Source organism: Spermophilus citellus (genome assembly GCF_964194105.1).
Source record: "Spermophilus citellus genome assembly, chromosome: 10".
NCBI classification, from domain to species: Eukaryota; Metazoa; Chordata; class Mammalia; order Rodentia; family Sciuridae; genus Spermophilus; species Spermophilus citellus.
The window spans coordinates 118848120-118865226 of NC_138197.1; the positions used below are offsets into that span (position 1 = coordinate 118848120).

The following is a 17107-nucleotide window of genomic DNA, read 5'->3' on the forward strand; positions in this document are numbered from 1 at the left end:
CAACCATTATCTCTTTGGAAAGAAGGTCCAATGGGAACATGTTTCTGAACCAAGGTGACCAGAGTAATATCCAATTTTTATGGAAGCATAATTGTGATTCAACTCAGAATAATAAATGCTTAAAATTGTTAGATGCAGCTGACAATGAAGGAAAGGTTCTATACAGAGAATGTTATTTGATCTTTCTCATGATCTTATGAGGAAGACATAAATCTTTGCCATTTTACAACTCAGGAAACTGAAACTCACAGAGCTTAAAAGGTCTATCCAATTAGATACAGAGAGGTGGAAAACTGGCATTTGATTTGGAATCCACAGAAGGGTCTGATGAAAGATACTGCATCTTCTGATCTCCAACAGTCACACGTGATAGTGTACTGGAAAAATAGGATACCTGATTTTCATTTGAATAAATAACAAGACATCAGACATTATTAATGAGGTAACGAATAAAAAAATTCATTCTTTTTATTCAGGCAAAATTTATTTAAAGTCTCAGTGAGCAAGACAATCCTTAGAACCTTGAGTGTCTTGTATTCACACACTCTCTGCTCTTTCCTAGGGCTGATGGTTGCTGCATGAGAAAATGAGCTTAAGATATGGCTTAGTGTTGGAAAACTTGACTTGCATGCACAAGGCTCTGGGTGCTATCTCCAACACCACAAGAAAAATAAATACTTACAGAAAGTTAAGCTTTCGAGTCTATTGCCCCTTTCGCTATGCTGGTGGGGGCGCTGTCCACGGTGCTGAGAATCTCCTCTCTGGTAGGCATGGACAGTTGGTTCTCTCTCCATTCATCCCAGCCTCAAGTGCCTGGTCTTCAGAGACACGTTATGATCAAACAACTTCTATTTTTTAACTCCAGATTGTCCTCCACTCTGGAAAATTTGTTGTTTTTTTGCAAGAGCCACTTTGAAAGGAGCCTCCTGACTCTTTGGCTTTCCCAAGGACATGCTGGAAATAGAAGGGTTCTGCTTCCTCATACCCGAGTCTGAAATTTGATTTATTTTGCATAGAAATGGAGTTCTCCCAGTTTGACAGATGTAGGGCTGGCAGCCACCAGAAGCACTGCAAAGATCCCAGAAGCATTCCTAATTGTTCCAGATGGATTTTCTGCCTCTGGGAGAGGTTGCTGTCTGAAGATTCTCTAAGAAACAAAGAGCTTTAAAATGTGTTTTCCACCAATACACAAGTATTAGAGACTTACAGGGATGGCCAGATGATCTATGCCTTTCTTCATTGGTAGATTTCAACTGAGCCCTTAAGTATCACGAGGTCAGAGAAATGGAGTGGTACAGTAAAATTTCTCAACAAAACCCAAGGTCCATCCTTTAGAAAAGAGAAGTGTGGGGAGAAACTCAGTCACAAAGGAAGGTGTATTCTGAATCTTTCTTTCTAAAATCCAAATTTCATCTTCCCTAGTCCTCTCACAAGGTGTGGAAATCAGTCTTCTGACACTACTCTCCCCAGTTGAAGGTGTTGGAGAAAGGGACATGACCCAGTTAACATTTCATTGAGAGCCTGTAGGAATAAAGGATCCTCAGAGAGGACTAAGTTTATTTCTCTTTTAATAGTTATCCCTAATTTAGTCCTACTTCTAGGAAAAGAAAATTATAGGCATCCAAAGTATAGACCAATTTTAATAATCAATAAAGGATACGGATTCATTTGCTTTCTCTGAATATCACATACTTCCTAATTATGATCTAAGAAAAAATACAGACTGCAGTTCACACAAACTGCATGTTGAATTGACCTTTCATCCCAGGGATAAGTCTAACTTTTTGATGGTGAGTACAAGTACCTTTGCTGTCTTTGGGATTCCATTTGCCAGAATACCTTTTACCACCCTTTAGTTTCAGTTTGTATGTCCTTAAAGCTGAGTCTCCTGTGGTTAGTATATAGCTGGGTTTTGTTTTTTATCTACTCAGCCACTCTTTGTAGGTTTTTTTAAAAAAAATTTTTGTAGTTATAGCTAGACATTTGTTTTTTTTAATGTGGTGCTGAGGATTGAACCCAGTGCCTCACTCATGCTAGGCAAGCGCTCTGCCACTGAGCTACAGCCCCAGTCCACTCTTTGTATTTTGATTGGAGAATTTAATCCATTTATATTCAAAGACTTTATTAATAGATAAAGATTTACAACTGCCATTTATTGCTTTCTTTTCTTTCTTTTTTTTTCTTTTTGGTAGTTATAGATGGATAGCATGCCTTTATTTTATTTGTGTATTTTTTTATGTGGTGCTGAGGATTAAACCAAGTGCCTCCCACACCCACCGCAAGTACTCTGCCACTGAGCTACAGCCCCAGCCCCTGTTTTCTTGTTTTGTAGATTCTCTGTTCTTTCTTCCTGTCTTGTTCTCTTCTTTTGTGATTTAATGGATTTCTGTAGTGTATTATACCTTGAATTATACCTTTCTTTATCTTTTGTATATCCACTACATGTATTTGCTTTGTGGTTATCATGAAACTGACTCAAAACATTGTATTGCTATATGGGCTGTTGTAAGTGGATAATCACATAATTTCAATTGCTTGTGAAAGCTACACTTTCATTTCTCCTCTCCACACTTTGTTTTTGATGTCATAATTTACATATTTTAATATTATCTATTACCCTTTAAATTTTGTACTTACACTTACTTTAATAGTTCATCTTTTAAACTTTATAATATAAATATAAGTGATTTGCATACTACCATTAGACTTAAGTTCCCAGGGGCTGTGGTTGTAGATCAGTGGTAGAGCACTTGCCTAACATGTGTGAGATACTGGGTTTGACCCTCAGCAACACGTAAAAATAAATGTTCCATATTGGAAAAAAATATTACTTTCACCAGTGAGTTTTATACTTCTATGTTACTAATTAACATTCTTTCATGTTGGATGAACTTCCTTTAGTATTTTTTATAAGGCAGGTCTTCCAGTGATGATTTCCACAACTTATGCTTGCCTTAGAAAGTCTTTATCTTCCCTTTATTTCTGAAGGACTGCTTTGTTGGCTAAAAATATTCTTGATTGGCACTTTTTCTTTTCTTCCAGCCCTTTGCCTATATCATTCCATTCATTCCTGCCCTACAAAATTTCTGCTGAGAAATCCACTGATAGTCTATAGAGGCTTTTTTGTATGTAAGATTTTTTTTTCTGTTGATGTCCTCAAGATTCTCTATTTATCTTTGATTTTTGACAGTTTGAAATATATAATGTGATGTAGTCTTCTTTGTATTGAATCTGATTAGAGACTTTCCTGTACCTACATATTTATGCCTTTTCCCAGATTTGGAAAATTTTGAGCTATTAGTTCTTAAAGTAAGCTTCTGTCCTTTTCTGTCTCTCTTCCCTTTGTGATCTCCCACATCATGAGAGCTATCACTCTTGATGCTGTTCTATGAACCCTCTTTAATCATTTTTATTGTTTTTTCTCTTTTCTCCTCAGTCTGTATCTTTTCAATTATTCTGTCTCGAGTTCACAAATTCTTTCTTCTGCCTGGTCAATTCTGCTGTTGGTGTTTTCTACTGCATTTTTTTTTCATTGTATTCCTCAACTCTAGAATTTTCGTTTGGTTCTTTTTATTATTACAACCCATTAAATTTCCCATTTTGTTACCATTTATTGTTGCTCTGATTTTGTTAAGTATTTTCTGGAAGCTCACTGAGCTTCTGTCAAACAATTATTTTTTAATTCTTTGTCAGGCCATTGACAGATCTCCACTTGGGGAGTTGAAGTTACTGGAACATTACTGTGCTCCTTTGGTGGCATTATGTTCTATTCATTTCTCCTGTTCCTCTTTGCCCTATGTTGATGTAAGCACACTAATAGTAACAATAAACAACCCAGGTACTTAAAGATCCAGGTCTCTCGGTTCTATCCCGAAAGGTTCTAATTGGGTAGAGTGGGAGAGGGCCCAGGATTTACTGTTGATGGTACTACAGCTGGTCTGAGAACTGCTCTTGAGGAAGCACTATGCAAACCCCTTAAGACTTAGCTAAAATGTAAAGTCGTGTAAGAATTTGAAATCAAAGCTTTAAAGACACTGACATTCTCCCACTGCCTCTCAGACATGCATGTGTTCAGCTAAAATGCACATTTGACAAAAGTCAGCCTGTTGACTATCCACACATGACTGATTATCACAATGAGCCTCTGTGATGGTTGGGGCATAGGAGCTTCCGGTTATGCCTTCAATTCAGAAGACTATCCAGCTAATGTGTTTCCAAGGCAATGAAAGGAATATTTCATTCCAAGGAGCATTTAAAACAGTAAAATTTAATAACCCCTCATGTGCTTTCTAATGTAAAGTCCTCATTATTTTTAGTGGACTTGCTATTTAATAATATATGCACTTATTTCTTCAATGAATATTTTTTGAACATCTACCAATTATGTCTTTAGATAACATCTGCTGCACCATAAGTGTCTTTTAAAAGTTCCCCAAAAAAACTTGGCAAATTGTTGGAAAATGATGTTGGAAGTTGTGGGATCCCGTTGGGAGTTAATGCCTTCCACAGCAGTAATTATGATTACAATAAAACATACAGAATGTTTTTACAATGCTTTAAAATTTTAATGTTTGTAATGATCTTAATGGGCTCCAAAATTAAAGAAATTTTACATGGGCACAATAACAAAGCAGTAATTGGAGTCATAGTTAATGAAAATAGAAACTGAATTTTGTAGAATAAGATTTATATTAAACCAACTAATTCGATTCTGATGACAGTCTTCTCTCTCGTGTAGCCACATATACTCCCTTAGGACTTCTCTATGAGAAATAAAAGCACATATGAAGCTTGAATAAAGCCCTTCCCAAATATTAATTCACCTTGATGAAATGTGACAGAGTACTATTTTATCTTAATTGGGAGTCTGAGATCATGATCTCTAAATCAAAGAGGACTCCAAAAGATCCACCATTATGCTTTTGGATTTGTATTAATATACTGTCACTTCAGATTATTTTGATTTACTTGTTGATCTTCTGTTTTGTTCTAAAAAGTATTTAAGGCTAACATGTCACATAAAGTTTTTTTTTTTTTTTCAGTTGTATGGATGAAAAACGTAGCCAGATTTCTATGGACAGCTTCTCAGTTGACCCAAGTTCTGTCTGTAGATTCACTTTATTTTCTGGAGGGCATTGCAAAGGATTCCAACTTCACCTAAAAAGAAGAAAAACATTGGTAAGGGCCACACATATAATTTAAAAATACCCTTGGAGTATCCACAATGTGTGGAACCCTAGGGAATCAGTGGACTTCCTGAAGAAGCTGGGTGTCACTCAAATTTTATGGCACCTACAACTTATGTAGATAGGAGATATATTATGGAGATATAGTTGGGCAGTTGTGCTATGGGTACTCCCATGTTTTAGTATGTGCTAGAGCTATTAATATAATTATCTTCCTCTTTCCAGAGTCTGTTCACCAGGAAAGGACTTAACAGGATTCTGCCCAGGCACATACTAGCTATTCTGTTACTTTTTACGTGACTATCCAAAAGTGCCTCAAGGAACTAAGTCACTAAACCCAAAAGAGTGGTTCATACAAATCTCACATGTCAGAATCACCTGAGGTCTTATTGCCAATAAAAACACCCAAAACTTAGCACAAATTTAGTAAATTTATTTTGGAACTTTTTAATTTTTAGCCATCTTCCTAAATGATTCTGGTGCATACTAATGTTTGGGAATGTGTGCTCTAAGCAGATCACATAGCCTAGATTGTCAGATCCCTAGACTAAGGTGTCATGTGATTCCATTCATGCCAAGTTTTCACAAGCCAAAGAACACAGGTCAGATACTCATCATAAAAGTGGAAGAAGCCTTGAGTATCCATAAACCTCCTTCCCTCCTAGATCCAGAAGAATCAAAAGTAGAAAGATGATATAAAGTCATATAGTTCTAAGAACCCTCCGTTCCTAAACTGGTTAGTTTGTGCTCTTGAAAACTCCCTTATAAATGATAATCTATTTTTGTCTTTTCAGAAACAATTTGAAAAAAAATAGCTATGGAAATGGTAAAAGCAGCTATAGCCTCACACCTCTGTCTTACATCCCAGCCTCTGGCGTGCGTGGCGCTTCTTCACTGAACACATTGACACCAAAGGAGTGTTTCAAGTGATTTTTTGAAATGAGAAATCACAGGCAGCCATGCCTACTGTGGAATATTGTCAGTGATGAGGGCAAGTTCTGTGTATCAGAGGTTACCAATGCAACGTGAAAGGGGCATTACAGAGACACTTCAAGCCAACCTATCCCTTTGGACTGCACTGGCATTCTGCAAGGCAGGAATTTCTGCCTGGCCCAGAATCCAGAATACCTCCCTATGGGCTCCCCTCTTCGGTAGTTCCATCTATTCATTCAATAGTTCTTGAGTACCTAATATAATTCTTAGGAATAGAGCTATGATCTGGGGATTCCATAGCAAACCTGCTGTGGCTTTCTGCCCAAGTCTAGTTGGAGAGACAGCCAAGTGAACAATTATAAAACAACAGTGAGAAATCCTTTATGAGAGGAATCTCCAGGCACTGGAAGACAAAGGAAGGGCCTCCAACCACTCTTCCTACAAGAAGAGGCATCTACACAGGACTTAAAGGTAAACAGGTTGTGGGCATCTCTAAAAGGGCCTGGGAAAGATACTATTTTAAATGGAAAGAATTACATGGGCAAAAGGCCAGGAACAACCAGAGAGCACAGGAACTAGAAACTGGTCAAAATTACTAGAAAACAATTTGAAGGGTTGGGGGAGAATCAGATATGAAAAAGGTAACTTTGAGATTTTTTTTTAAGAACAGCTATTATAATTCTATAACCAAGGAAGAGTAGAAGGCAATAGATGAGCTACTGGGGAGCTGAGAATGGAGACAGAACTAGCTCTTTAGGAGATGAGATTCCAGGCAGAGTGATATCACCCAGACACTTGGAGGAATGGGATGGAGAGGCACCTGAGAGTGGCAGACCAGGTGTAGGAAAGTGGTGTAGAGAAAGGAGATGGAAGGGAGTCTCCGAGAGTGAAAGGAAAAGGAACTCTCAAGGCAACCTCTCCTTTTTGCCAAATTCTTCTCTCCCGATGATCCCGGGGCTTATGTGGGGATGTCTCCAAATCCAACATGTAATAAATCTCCTATTGTTCCTATAGTGAGGTAAGAAAACACAACCCTGTGTTTCTGGGAAAGAGGGGTAACTACTTACTGTTGATGGAGTCCGCCAAAATCTTAATCTGCTGGGTGTTGTCCAAGACCTCGATCCTTTGGGTGTAGGGGTCATAACGCACTGAGAATGGTCGAGGGATCATGGCAGCAAAGTTCCTGAAACCAAAACCGCAGGGCAGCCTTTGGAGAAAAGTCTCTTTTTTTTTTCCTGTGGCATTTCCCTTCGTTGTTAACACTGAAGCCTCACAGAACAGGGGCTTCCAAAGCCAGGGCTGAGAACAACAGAGAACTTTAGGGAGATCCTCTTGGGAAGCCTTCATGATGTGGGAGGAAGGTGAGGCTCCCGGCGTGAGGAGGATGGAGGAGAGAACTAGAAATGCCAAGCAGGAAGGACTGGGGGTCCTTGAGTGAGAGGTGGAGGTGGGAGTCATTTTAGAGCAGAGCAAATGGACTTGTGGGCCAGAATCTTACCTTTAATTACTCAAATCTAAATGCACCAAAGGCTGACATACTCAGCCTCAGAATTCCAGAGGCCTCCATGTCCTGGGTCCATCACCTGATGGTTCTAAGCTATTTCCTAAAAGTGGTGACGGTGACTATCAGGACATCCACGTTGGGTAGACCCTCTGCTCGGCCTGTCTCCTGCTTGGATGAGAACCTGGTTTGAGGGTTGCAGGGCTTGTAGGCCAAGCTCTCAGCTCAGAGGCCCGAGAGCCCCAGAGTCCTGAAACTACTCTGAGGCCTCTTGCTGAACTGCCTCTGGGACTGACCCCTTTCACTAGTTATCGGTTCAATGCCTTTTTTATGTCAGGTGCTATTCTAGGGACTCCAGAAAGAGCAGGAAACAGAAAGCACAAACACTCCTTCCTTTATGGAGCTTAAATTATAATACGTTAGAAGTTAAGAAGTGCTAGGAAGAAAAATAAATCACAGAAGTGCTGAGGGAATGGTTGGATGGAGATTTTAAGTACAGTCAGGTACTGCATAGACACATTTTGGCCGATTATAGACCATATATATAACAGAGGTCTCAGAAGGTTATCCAGGAACTGGAATATTACTCTTGCCAAGTGACACCATAGCCATTGTAATGTCATAGTGCCACATATCACTTATGTGTTTATGTTGATGCTGATGTCAAAAAACCCACTACTCTTCCAGTCATACAAAAGTACAGCAATACAATTGTGCATAGTACAAAATACTTGGCAACAATTATGTTACTATGCTACTTTTCTATGGATTTACTATACTGTACTTTTTAATCATTATTTTGGTGTTCTTCTACTTTTAAAAATAAATATTTTAGTGTAAAATAATATTCTGGGTCATGCCAAGCAGCATCCTCATACATCTCAGCTTTACTGTGCCTCATAGCAAGAATGTTTGCATCATTTTCTCTGGTGCTTGGTTAATCTTGTGTTATTTTGTTCATCAAGGCCTTAGGAGCCATGGGCTGTGCCTTGTATGTGCCATGCAGCTGCAGCGTGCAGTAGGCTTCACCATTATGTATGTACGTGCTATGACATTAATAACACAATGACAATCACCTAGTGATGAATTTCTCAGATACGTGGTTGGTTGATGCATGATTGACCATAAGAGATGAAGACAAAGAGATTAAATTTGGGGAAAGATATAAAGGAGGTAAAGAAGCAAGTTATGCAGGTATTAGAGGAGCAAAATGAAGAAGGTATTTCCTGTGGTTGGAAGACTTCCCTAACTGATTTGGTGGAGTGGGTAGGGGAGACTTTTTGGCCACTCTGCACACACAGGGTTCCATGACTGGATTTGGTGTCTACACTGAACAGAGACCCAATGTCAGGACAGTCTGCAAGAGTCAGATGTCCAGGCTCCCAAAAGAGCATGGAAATGGATGAGGGTGTGGAAGTTCTGCAGGCCGACTGCCCACAGATCAGCATCACCAGCCCGGGTCAGGGACTCGCAGAGCTAAGGACACACCTGGTCACCACCTCACCTCACTTTCTCCTTGGCATCACTGAAACTCTCAGCCACATAATACAGGGGCTGGAACTCTGTGACCTTGTATGTCTGAGTCGCTGTCATCTCCAACTCCAGGGGGAGGAGTTTCGGCTTGTCAGATAAGCAGTACTGCAGGCACCAAGTGAAAGGCTTTCAGTTAAATCAAGATGGGGTCCTGCTCTTCCCATGGGCTATTTGCACATCTTATTTTACCTTGATTCCTTCTACACTCCACCCAAACGCAGTCAACCACGTTATTTTGCATATATTGATTCAACCCTTCTTAGCTCATCTAAAACCCACAACCAAGATAGGAAGTGACAACTCATTCCAAGTACTTTCAAGCAAAGAGATCAACAGGCACTGTGGGAGCCAACCACATTTTCTGGCATGTGTTTGCATCCATGGAAAGTGCATACACAGGTCAGTCTTAGGATGAGGAGTTCCCTCCTCCCTAGGGCCCTGCGCACTTGCAGTTGAACTTCTACCTCTGACACCCACAGTCATAATCAAATCATAACTGCTAAGTACCAATCACTGGATGATGAGCCTCCAATTGTACCTCAAAATGGATACACGGGGCCTCAACAATACTAACAAAATGAGAATGGTCTCCTGTACCCACCACTTTTAAATTCATTCCTGGTTCCTGTTAGGGTCATACCTGTAATTCACCAAAGGATGACAGGAGCCCAGCACCATATGCCTTTATGGAATCCCCTTGCTTGCAGAGCCCAAACTCCACAGTGAACCAGTAAATCTGGAATGGAAAGCCACACTGAGAGCATATCCCAAGGAAGGAGAAGGTATCAGATACCCTAGGATTAAGGACAGAACTGCCCAGGAAGGAGCCTGTGTGAGTCTGTTCTCTGAGTCAGTGCTGCTTGACCTCACTTCTCTGTATCCTGTGCCTCACCCGACCTACTCACCTGTTGAATCAGGTGTTGGCTGAGTCCAAGGTATGATGGGAAATACACCTTGATGGGCACTAAGGAAATCTCCTAAAGATAACCCCAATAAATTCCTCTAACATGGGAACCCCTCTTTTCTTTTTTATTTTTTTCACTGTGGCATAAACTATGGTGCTATGTCCCTAAAATGTTCTGAAATTGGTAGGGTTTGCCAGGTAATTCCATCAGGTCTAGCAGTGGGTGGTAGGGGACTGGGTGGTGGTGGAATCAATGAGGGGTGCATCCCATTGTCCATTCTAAAACTTGGAGTGTTGTTAAAGTCAACCACTGTACTTATCTCCACAAATAACCAAGACCTTTCCCTTCAACAGTCCAACACGTCTTAGATGCCTGCACTGGGGAAAAGTGTCTTGGGGTTCTTGGCTTAGAAACTGGGAAAGGATGTGTTGAAATCGTGGAGTATAAAGGGAGGAAATCATCTACTATGCAGATTTGCTGCTTCTATAGCTTCAGTGAATGAGTGTCATTAGAGTCACATGGGAGAGAGAATGAAGAGCCCGCCCCATTCCTACCTTGTGTCTGAGAAAAGAGCCTAATGCTGGCTCCACTATAAAGGTGGAGATGTGAACATTCCCTCTTCAAAGTTGTGAATCCAGACTACTTCACAGCACCAAGGCATTTTGATCAGTATAGCCAGTTGTTATTTTTAAGAACACTCTGTTTAAAATTATGTGTACACATCTGCATGCAGCTGCCTCCAAAATAATCCAAGAAGGAGAAATCAAAATGTGAGGCTTCCCCTGGGCAAATGGAACCCACTGCATTCTGATTACCCCCCACCCAAATAGCCTGCCTTCCAGGAAAGAGCAAATCTTTAAGCTCTGAGGGCCACATCACAGCACTCCCACCATCCACCTGGGGGGAGGAAAGACTCACGGTGGCGAGTTTCTCGATGTACTCATCAGGAGCACCCAAAGAGGCCAGGCCAATTTCCTGCACAGTGGAGAAGCAAAGTCACCAACTCAGCCCATCCCAACCCCTACCCTCAGTTCCAGGCTGAGGCTTGACCACAGAAAGGTCACGAGTGGCCAGCTGTCTTCAGAAGGGCCCAGATGGATCCTGGGTGTTCTGTCAAGTCTTCCCCACCACACCTCATAGAAGCAAAGATCTCTAGAGCCTGGGGAACCTTTCAACATCATTTGGTTCTTTTGTGCTCACTTTACAAATGAGGTACGGAGAAGGGAGGTGACTGTTCATGGTCACACAGGGCGTTGGTATCTAAAGCTTCATCTCTTATTTCCAGTCCAGTGATTTTTCTCCCATAGCAAACATGGAACATTCCTGGAGTATCAGATGAGGCTTAATCATGTACCTTGGAACACCATAGGAGAATTCAGATGAGTGTGTGAAACCCTTCCAGGTCTATCACCCAGCTGGAGAGTTTGAAATGTCATGGATCATTTCTCATCACAATTTCAATTGCAGAATTCCTCTCATGGTCTCTTGGTTTGTCAGTGTGTGTGTGTGTGTGTGAGTGTGTGTTTGTGTGTGTGTGTGTTTGTGTGTGTGTGTTTGTGTTTCCGACTTTATGCATTCCTTCCAAAAATATTTATTGAATGCCTTCTGTGTGCCTGACTATGTACAAGATTGACACAGATTCTTGACTTTGTGGTTTACATATCCATGCATATACATAGATATGTGGTACTCTGAATAAGTTCTTCGGAAAGAAGAGACAGAAGAAAAAAGGGAGCAGGAAGATTACAAGTTTCAGGGAGTCTGGGAGAGATGCAACCTTAAACGGGGTTTCAGAGGAAGCATCATTGAGAAGGTAGTATTTGGGCAAAACTTTGAACAAGATCATTGGTTCTACTGATCTCTGAGGAAACTACATTGTAGGCCAAGCACACAGACAATGTAAAAATTCCTTAAAGTGGGGAAATATAAGTTGGTTCAAGCAATAGAGAGGGAACCAGTGTGGCTGAGAAAGGATTCAGAGTCAGATTATGTTGGACCATTTTAGGTATTTTAGGGCTTGGGCTTTTCTTTTCAGTGAAATGGGAAGCCATTCCAGAGTTTTGACCAGAGAAGTGGACAGGATCTGACTTATGTTATCAAAGACTCACTCTGGCCACTGAGCAAGAATGGGCTGTAGGGGTCATGAATAGAGGCCGGATGCCAGTAAGGAGGCTATGATGTCAACAGGGTAAAAGATGACAGTGGGTGACTGACGCAGGGTGCAGCAGTGAACGTGGTAAGACATGGTCAGGCACTATGCCTATCTGAAAAGTAGAATGCACAGAAGAGACTGAAAGATTGGTCATGTGGTAAACGAAAAAGGAGGTGATAATATTCTCCTGTGCTTTTGGTTTAAGCAACTGGAAGAATGGAGTAGTCATGGATTGATATGAGGATGTTTGTAGGTGGAAGTTTGGACAAGATTTGAAATTTAGTTCTGGACCAGATGATGAAAATATCTAATTAATACCCAAGTGGAGCTTTTGAGTAAGCAGGTGGATATATAAGCCTGAGTTTGAGGACTGAAGTCTGAGCTGAGGACATAAATTTGTTCATCATCAAAGTCAAGAAAGTATTCAAAGCCATGGGATTTGGTGAGATCACCCAAGGAATGAGTGTAGGCAAATAGAACTAATGATTGAGACAACTTTGAAGCAAGAGGATACATGGTTTGCATTTCTATATCCCTCCTGCACCGAGCCCAGAGCCTCAACCCCACTATGCTTAGAAAATGCCATCAAATGTAGAGTAAATCAGATTCAGATATTGTCCTTAACCTGGCTCTCCCTCCATTGTCTCCATTCCAACCACCTTTCCAAAAGCCATAATCCCAAATCCAGCAAAATCCATTGATAAATCCAAGATCAAAATGGTGCCCAATTTTTTTCATTACCATTCTCCCTGAGCCCAGAGCTGGCCCCCATTATTTCCCTGTGCTCCATCCCAACCCCAAACTTCCCTATAAGGAAAAGCAAGTTCTACCTTTAGGTCAAAAAGGAATGTTCTCATAGAACTTTTAAAATGTCTCCTTGCCTGTGGATTTTCCAGATCAAAGTTGGAACCATGTGACACTGATGGCCCCACAGCTGTTATCTGTTATACCTAACTGTCCACCCCTCTGTGGGTTCCCCCAAATGGAAATGGCTTAAGGAGGATTGACACTTAGCCTCTCACTTGGTAGAAGAATTCCTGGAGGTGAAAATAAGAAGTATCTACTCTCCAAGGAGAAAAGGGATAGTTCTCTAATATAGTAACCAGTCCCTATTTGAAGCCTGTCCTGAGTAATCAATGCTATCTGGGCAGCTGTAACTACACTGTCAGTGAAAGTGCTTCCAGAATTAAAGTTAACTAATCTGTATACCCTCCCACTTTTAAAAGTCCAACAATCTCCAAATTCCATTAGCTCCCCCAAACCTCACACAGAAGTAACAAAAGCTTTGTCTGTTTCGAGAGTCTGTGTCTTACAAGCACAGTTCTCCCAGACTTAGTAAGCAATGAGTTTGGCTTTCTGATTTGTCCATTTGTTTCAAACATGAAGTGGTATCCTCTTAATTCATCCGTGGAAATATTTATTTCTTCCAGCTGATAAAAAAAAATGATTATAATATTCACACTCAATCCCACTATTCTCAAATTCAGACTTGGCCTGGCATTTCCTCATGGGTTATTCTATTTGATCCTCATTCTTCATTGTGAGGAAGAGAACTATCAGGGAAGGCTTCTTACTGATCAGATCTGTGCAAACAAAGACAGAGTGCCCTGGCGATCTGTCCCAGGTCACAGAGCTGGGCATTAGTAGGGTTGGATCCTCTGAGTGCATCAGAGCCATCATGCCACTCAACCATGATCCCAGCTACCCCAAGCCTGGTTTTCGGCTGCCTCTCAGTGCCTGGAGAGAATTAGCAGAATATTTTCATTCACCCCAAAAGATTTTTCTTTTGAGTTTGCTCATCACTGTAAAAGATAAATCAAGGTCTAGATTGCTGCTTTGATGATGGTGAGGAGACACTGGGCTCTTTAATTATTTACATATTTATTTATTTTTTTTCAACTGTAAGTCAGGTCCTTGGCATTTGATTCTCAATAAATATCATCTTATTTAATTCAAATACATACACCAATGACTGGTGTATGTACTTGTATGAAAGTCCCTAAAGAAAATGAGAGTGGAAAAGTACCAGGGGAACTTGGAAGAAGGCAAGGTGATGTCTGCACAGGAATCAAGGAGACATTCACAAATGAAAGGCTCTTAAACTACATCTGGTAGGATAAGTAAGATAAGTGAGTTTGACTGTGCACAATATGATTTGGAGGATGAGCAACTCATCCTCGATGATGTCCCTAAAGTGGGTATTTAGCCAACTCCACAGACCCACACACCCCTCTCAGACAGGATCACAGGACTCGACCAGGTTTCCACTCTTGCAAAGGATGTATAAGGCTCTCTCTAGGGCTCGGCTCATTTGAGAAATCCAGTCCCAACTCTATAACTAGAAGGGGGAAAATCAATCCATTCCTTACCTGGGAAAATTGGGCAAAGCTGCGATCTGAAAACAAGGGCACATGTCCCAGGAGCTCATGACAGATGTCACTGAAAGACACAAACAAAGAGTTTGGAGGGGAGGAGGGTTAGGCCAGGCCAGAATTCATCTTTCTACATGAGGAATGGGCAGAAAGAAGGTAAGTAACTCTTTTAGGCTAACGCCTTCACTCTCAAGAATAAGTGATATGCAGAGTGTGAGGTCAGTTGAGAAATGGAAGAAGGGCAAGGAAAGTAAGGATCAGGCACAGGGCAGGGCACAGCAGCCAGGGGGCGTAGGGATATGTCCACTAGGGTGTAGGGCAGGACCTAAGAGCCTCTCATACACCTAGGTGAGCTGTAGGTCATAAGCACTTTCCCATTCCAAGTCTTCTGTATGTTCAAATTTGGTCATTTTGGACAGAGAAAATACTCAGAATAGACAGGATTCCTTCCCTCTTAGTATTGCTATCAAATAATTTAGACAACCACTCCTGAGGATCAGCCTACAGTGATCCTAAACCTTGTTTTTGGAGCAGAAAGGGTGACACCCACCGTGGCTAGCAACAGGCGCTGGAAGTCAGTACTCACGGTTCAGGGGTGTACATGGGCTTGGATCCGTGTCTGATGTACTGTGTGCAGTGGAACACTCGGAAGGCCAGGCCATTCAAGAAATCTCGGGAAGACAGCAGGCCAGCCACTGGTCGGAGGCGGAAGCCAGTACAACCTGAGAAGCAAAGAACAAAGACTCAAACCCCTTTGCGGAGCAGCCAGAGGGTCCTAAAGACCTCCAGGTAAGAAAGCAGTACATGCACCTGCCCTGGAACAGGTACTCTGATGCCAAGCTGGTTTGGCTTCACATCTCTACCCCACTGTTTTATGAATGGCTGATGTGGGTCAAGTAAACACATTTCTGAGCCTCAGTTTCCTCATCTTCAAAATGTAGATAGATAGTGCTTAAGGATATTTCAAACATCACGAGAGTGCTAAGTACAAAGTACTTAGCACAGAGCTTAGTTCACTGGAAATACCTAGTATATTTCACTTTTATTATTGCTTGTTAGAGTTGAACACTTACTCACTAATTCTTATTTTTTTTCCACAGTTGGAAGGGAATTTTCATTCTGTTGCCCAGAGGAAAGAGAATGGAAGGAATAGTTCTAGTTTCTCTGCTGTACCTCACACAGTCCACCCCAGGAGGAGCTGGAACCTGACTATAGTATTGGGGAAGAAGAAACAAAGGTCGTGACTTTAACCCTTGCCCTAGGGCTCCTTCTTCATTGACTGCCCACGGAGGAACACATTCTGGTCTACTCTTAGCTATGCACTGTGAATTGGCAGGCTAGTTTCCCTAACCAAGGATAAAATTCTGGGAAATCTAACACAGGACTGACTGGACATCTATACCTACGTATCTTTTCTTTAAAACTGACATTATGATCACCATCTCTCCAGGTCCTCTGTCATTCAATTTGTTCCATACTTAGAAGGAGAACACTAATCACATTGATAATGATAATAAGAACAGCTAATACTCTACATGACCTGCCACATGCTTGACACTGTTTTGAGAACTTTACATGTGCTCACCGATATTTGCACTGACACTGAGGTAGATGCCATTATTATCCCCCTTTATAGTAGAGGAAGCTGAGACACAGAGATTGAAGCTCTTGTCACACGCCACAAGCAATCTGGCTTCAGAGGCTGGTCACTTAATTATGATTATGTAATTCCCCAAATGCTAGTATTACTGTTTTATTATTCTTATCATTGGCTAAAGATAATAATCAGCTACAGAATGTCTTCAGGACCTCCTTGCCTCTTCCCTCGTGTTCACGGTATCTTCAGGCTAAAGCTTCCTCTTGCTCTTCTCTTTATCTTAGGAGACTCTCTCAACAGAAAAGATCCCAAAGCTCCTATAGCCCAACCTGTCCCAGCTACAACATCCCTCCCTGCCATCTAGTTTCCTGGAGCCTCGCCCCAGAGTCTGCACAGTTCATATGAACAGAATATTCTCAGTTGCTATAAACCTGCACTCTGTCTTCCTACCTTTTCCCTCATTCTACCTGGCACATAGTAGGTATTCAGTACGTGCTGATTGTTTTATTTTGTTTGTTTGTTTGTTCGTTTTCTGGATTAACACCCTCTTTGCAGAAGGGAGAGTACCTCTCTCTGAGCCACTCAGAGGCAATTCAGTCCAAATTCCCCAAGCAGCCAACAGTAGGTGCTGCTTTCACGTGTGACATCTTATTTCACTGTGATGACATCCCTGTGAGAAAGGCTAAATGGTTGACATTGTCTCCATTGAACAGGTGGCAACACTGAGGCAGGTTTACCCAGCTAGAGAAGGTCAAGGGCAGGATTCATGTCCCAGGCACAGACCACCCCACATAGGGCATTTACACAAATACTGCAGCCATCTCCTGAGAGCAAACCTTCAGAGAGAACCCTCACTGGGCACCTTGAGCTTTGAGTACAATAAAAAAAAAATAAAAATTTAATAAAAAAAAAAAACCAACTTCAGGGA

At 41.4% G+C, this 17107-nt stretch overlaps 1 protein-coding gene across 1 annotated transcript in view; it reads right to left on the bottom strand.

The window, feature by feature from the left end:
• Positions 1-5113: 5113 nt before the first annotated feature.
• PAH (phenylalanine hydroxylase) overlaps positions 5114-17107 on the bottom strand; it is a gene marked incomplete at both ends in the record, with an annotated part of 73958 nt that continues 61964 nt past the window's right edge. The window contains 7 exons of the mRNA XM_081311469.1: positions 5114-5157; positions 7187-7302; positions 9125-9258; positions 9794-9889; positions 10977-11033; positions 14580-14649; positions 15169-15304. Of these exons, the coding sequence (XP_081167595.1) occupies positions 5114-5157; positions 7187-7302; positions 9125-9258; positions 9794-9889; positions 10977-11033; positions 14580-14649; positions 15169-15304 (653 nt within the window). The remainder of the gene's footprint in view (positions 5158-7186; positions 7303-9124; positions 9259-9793; positions 9890-10976; positions 11034-14579; positions 14650-15168; positions 15305-17107) is intronic.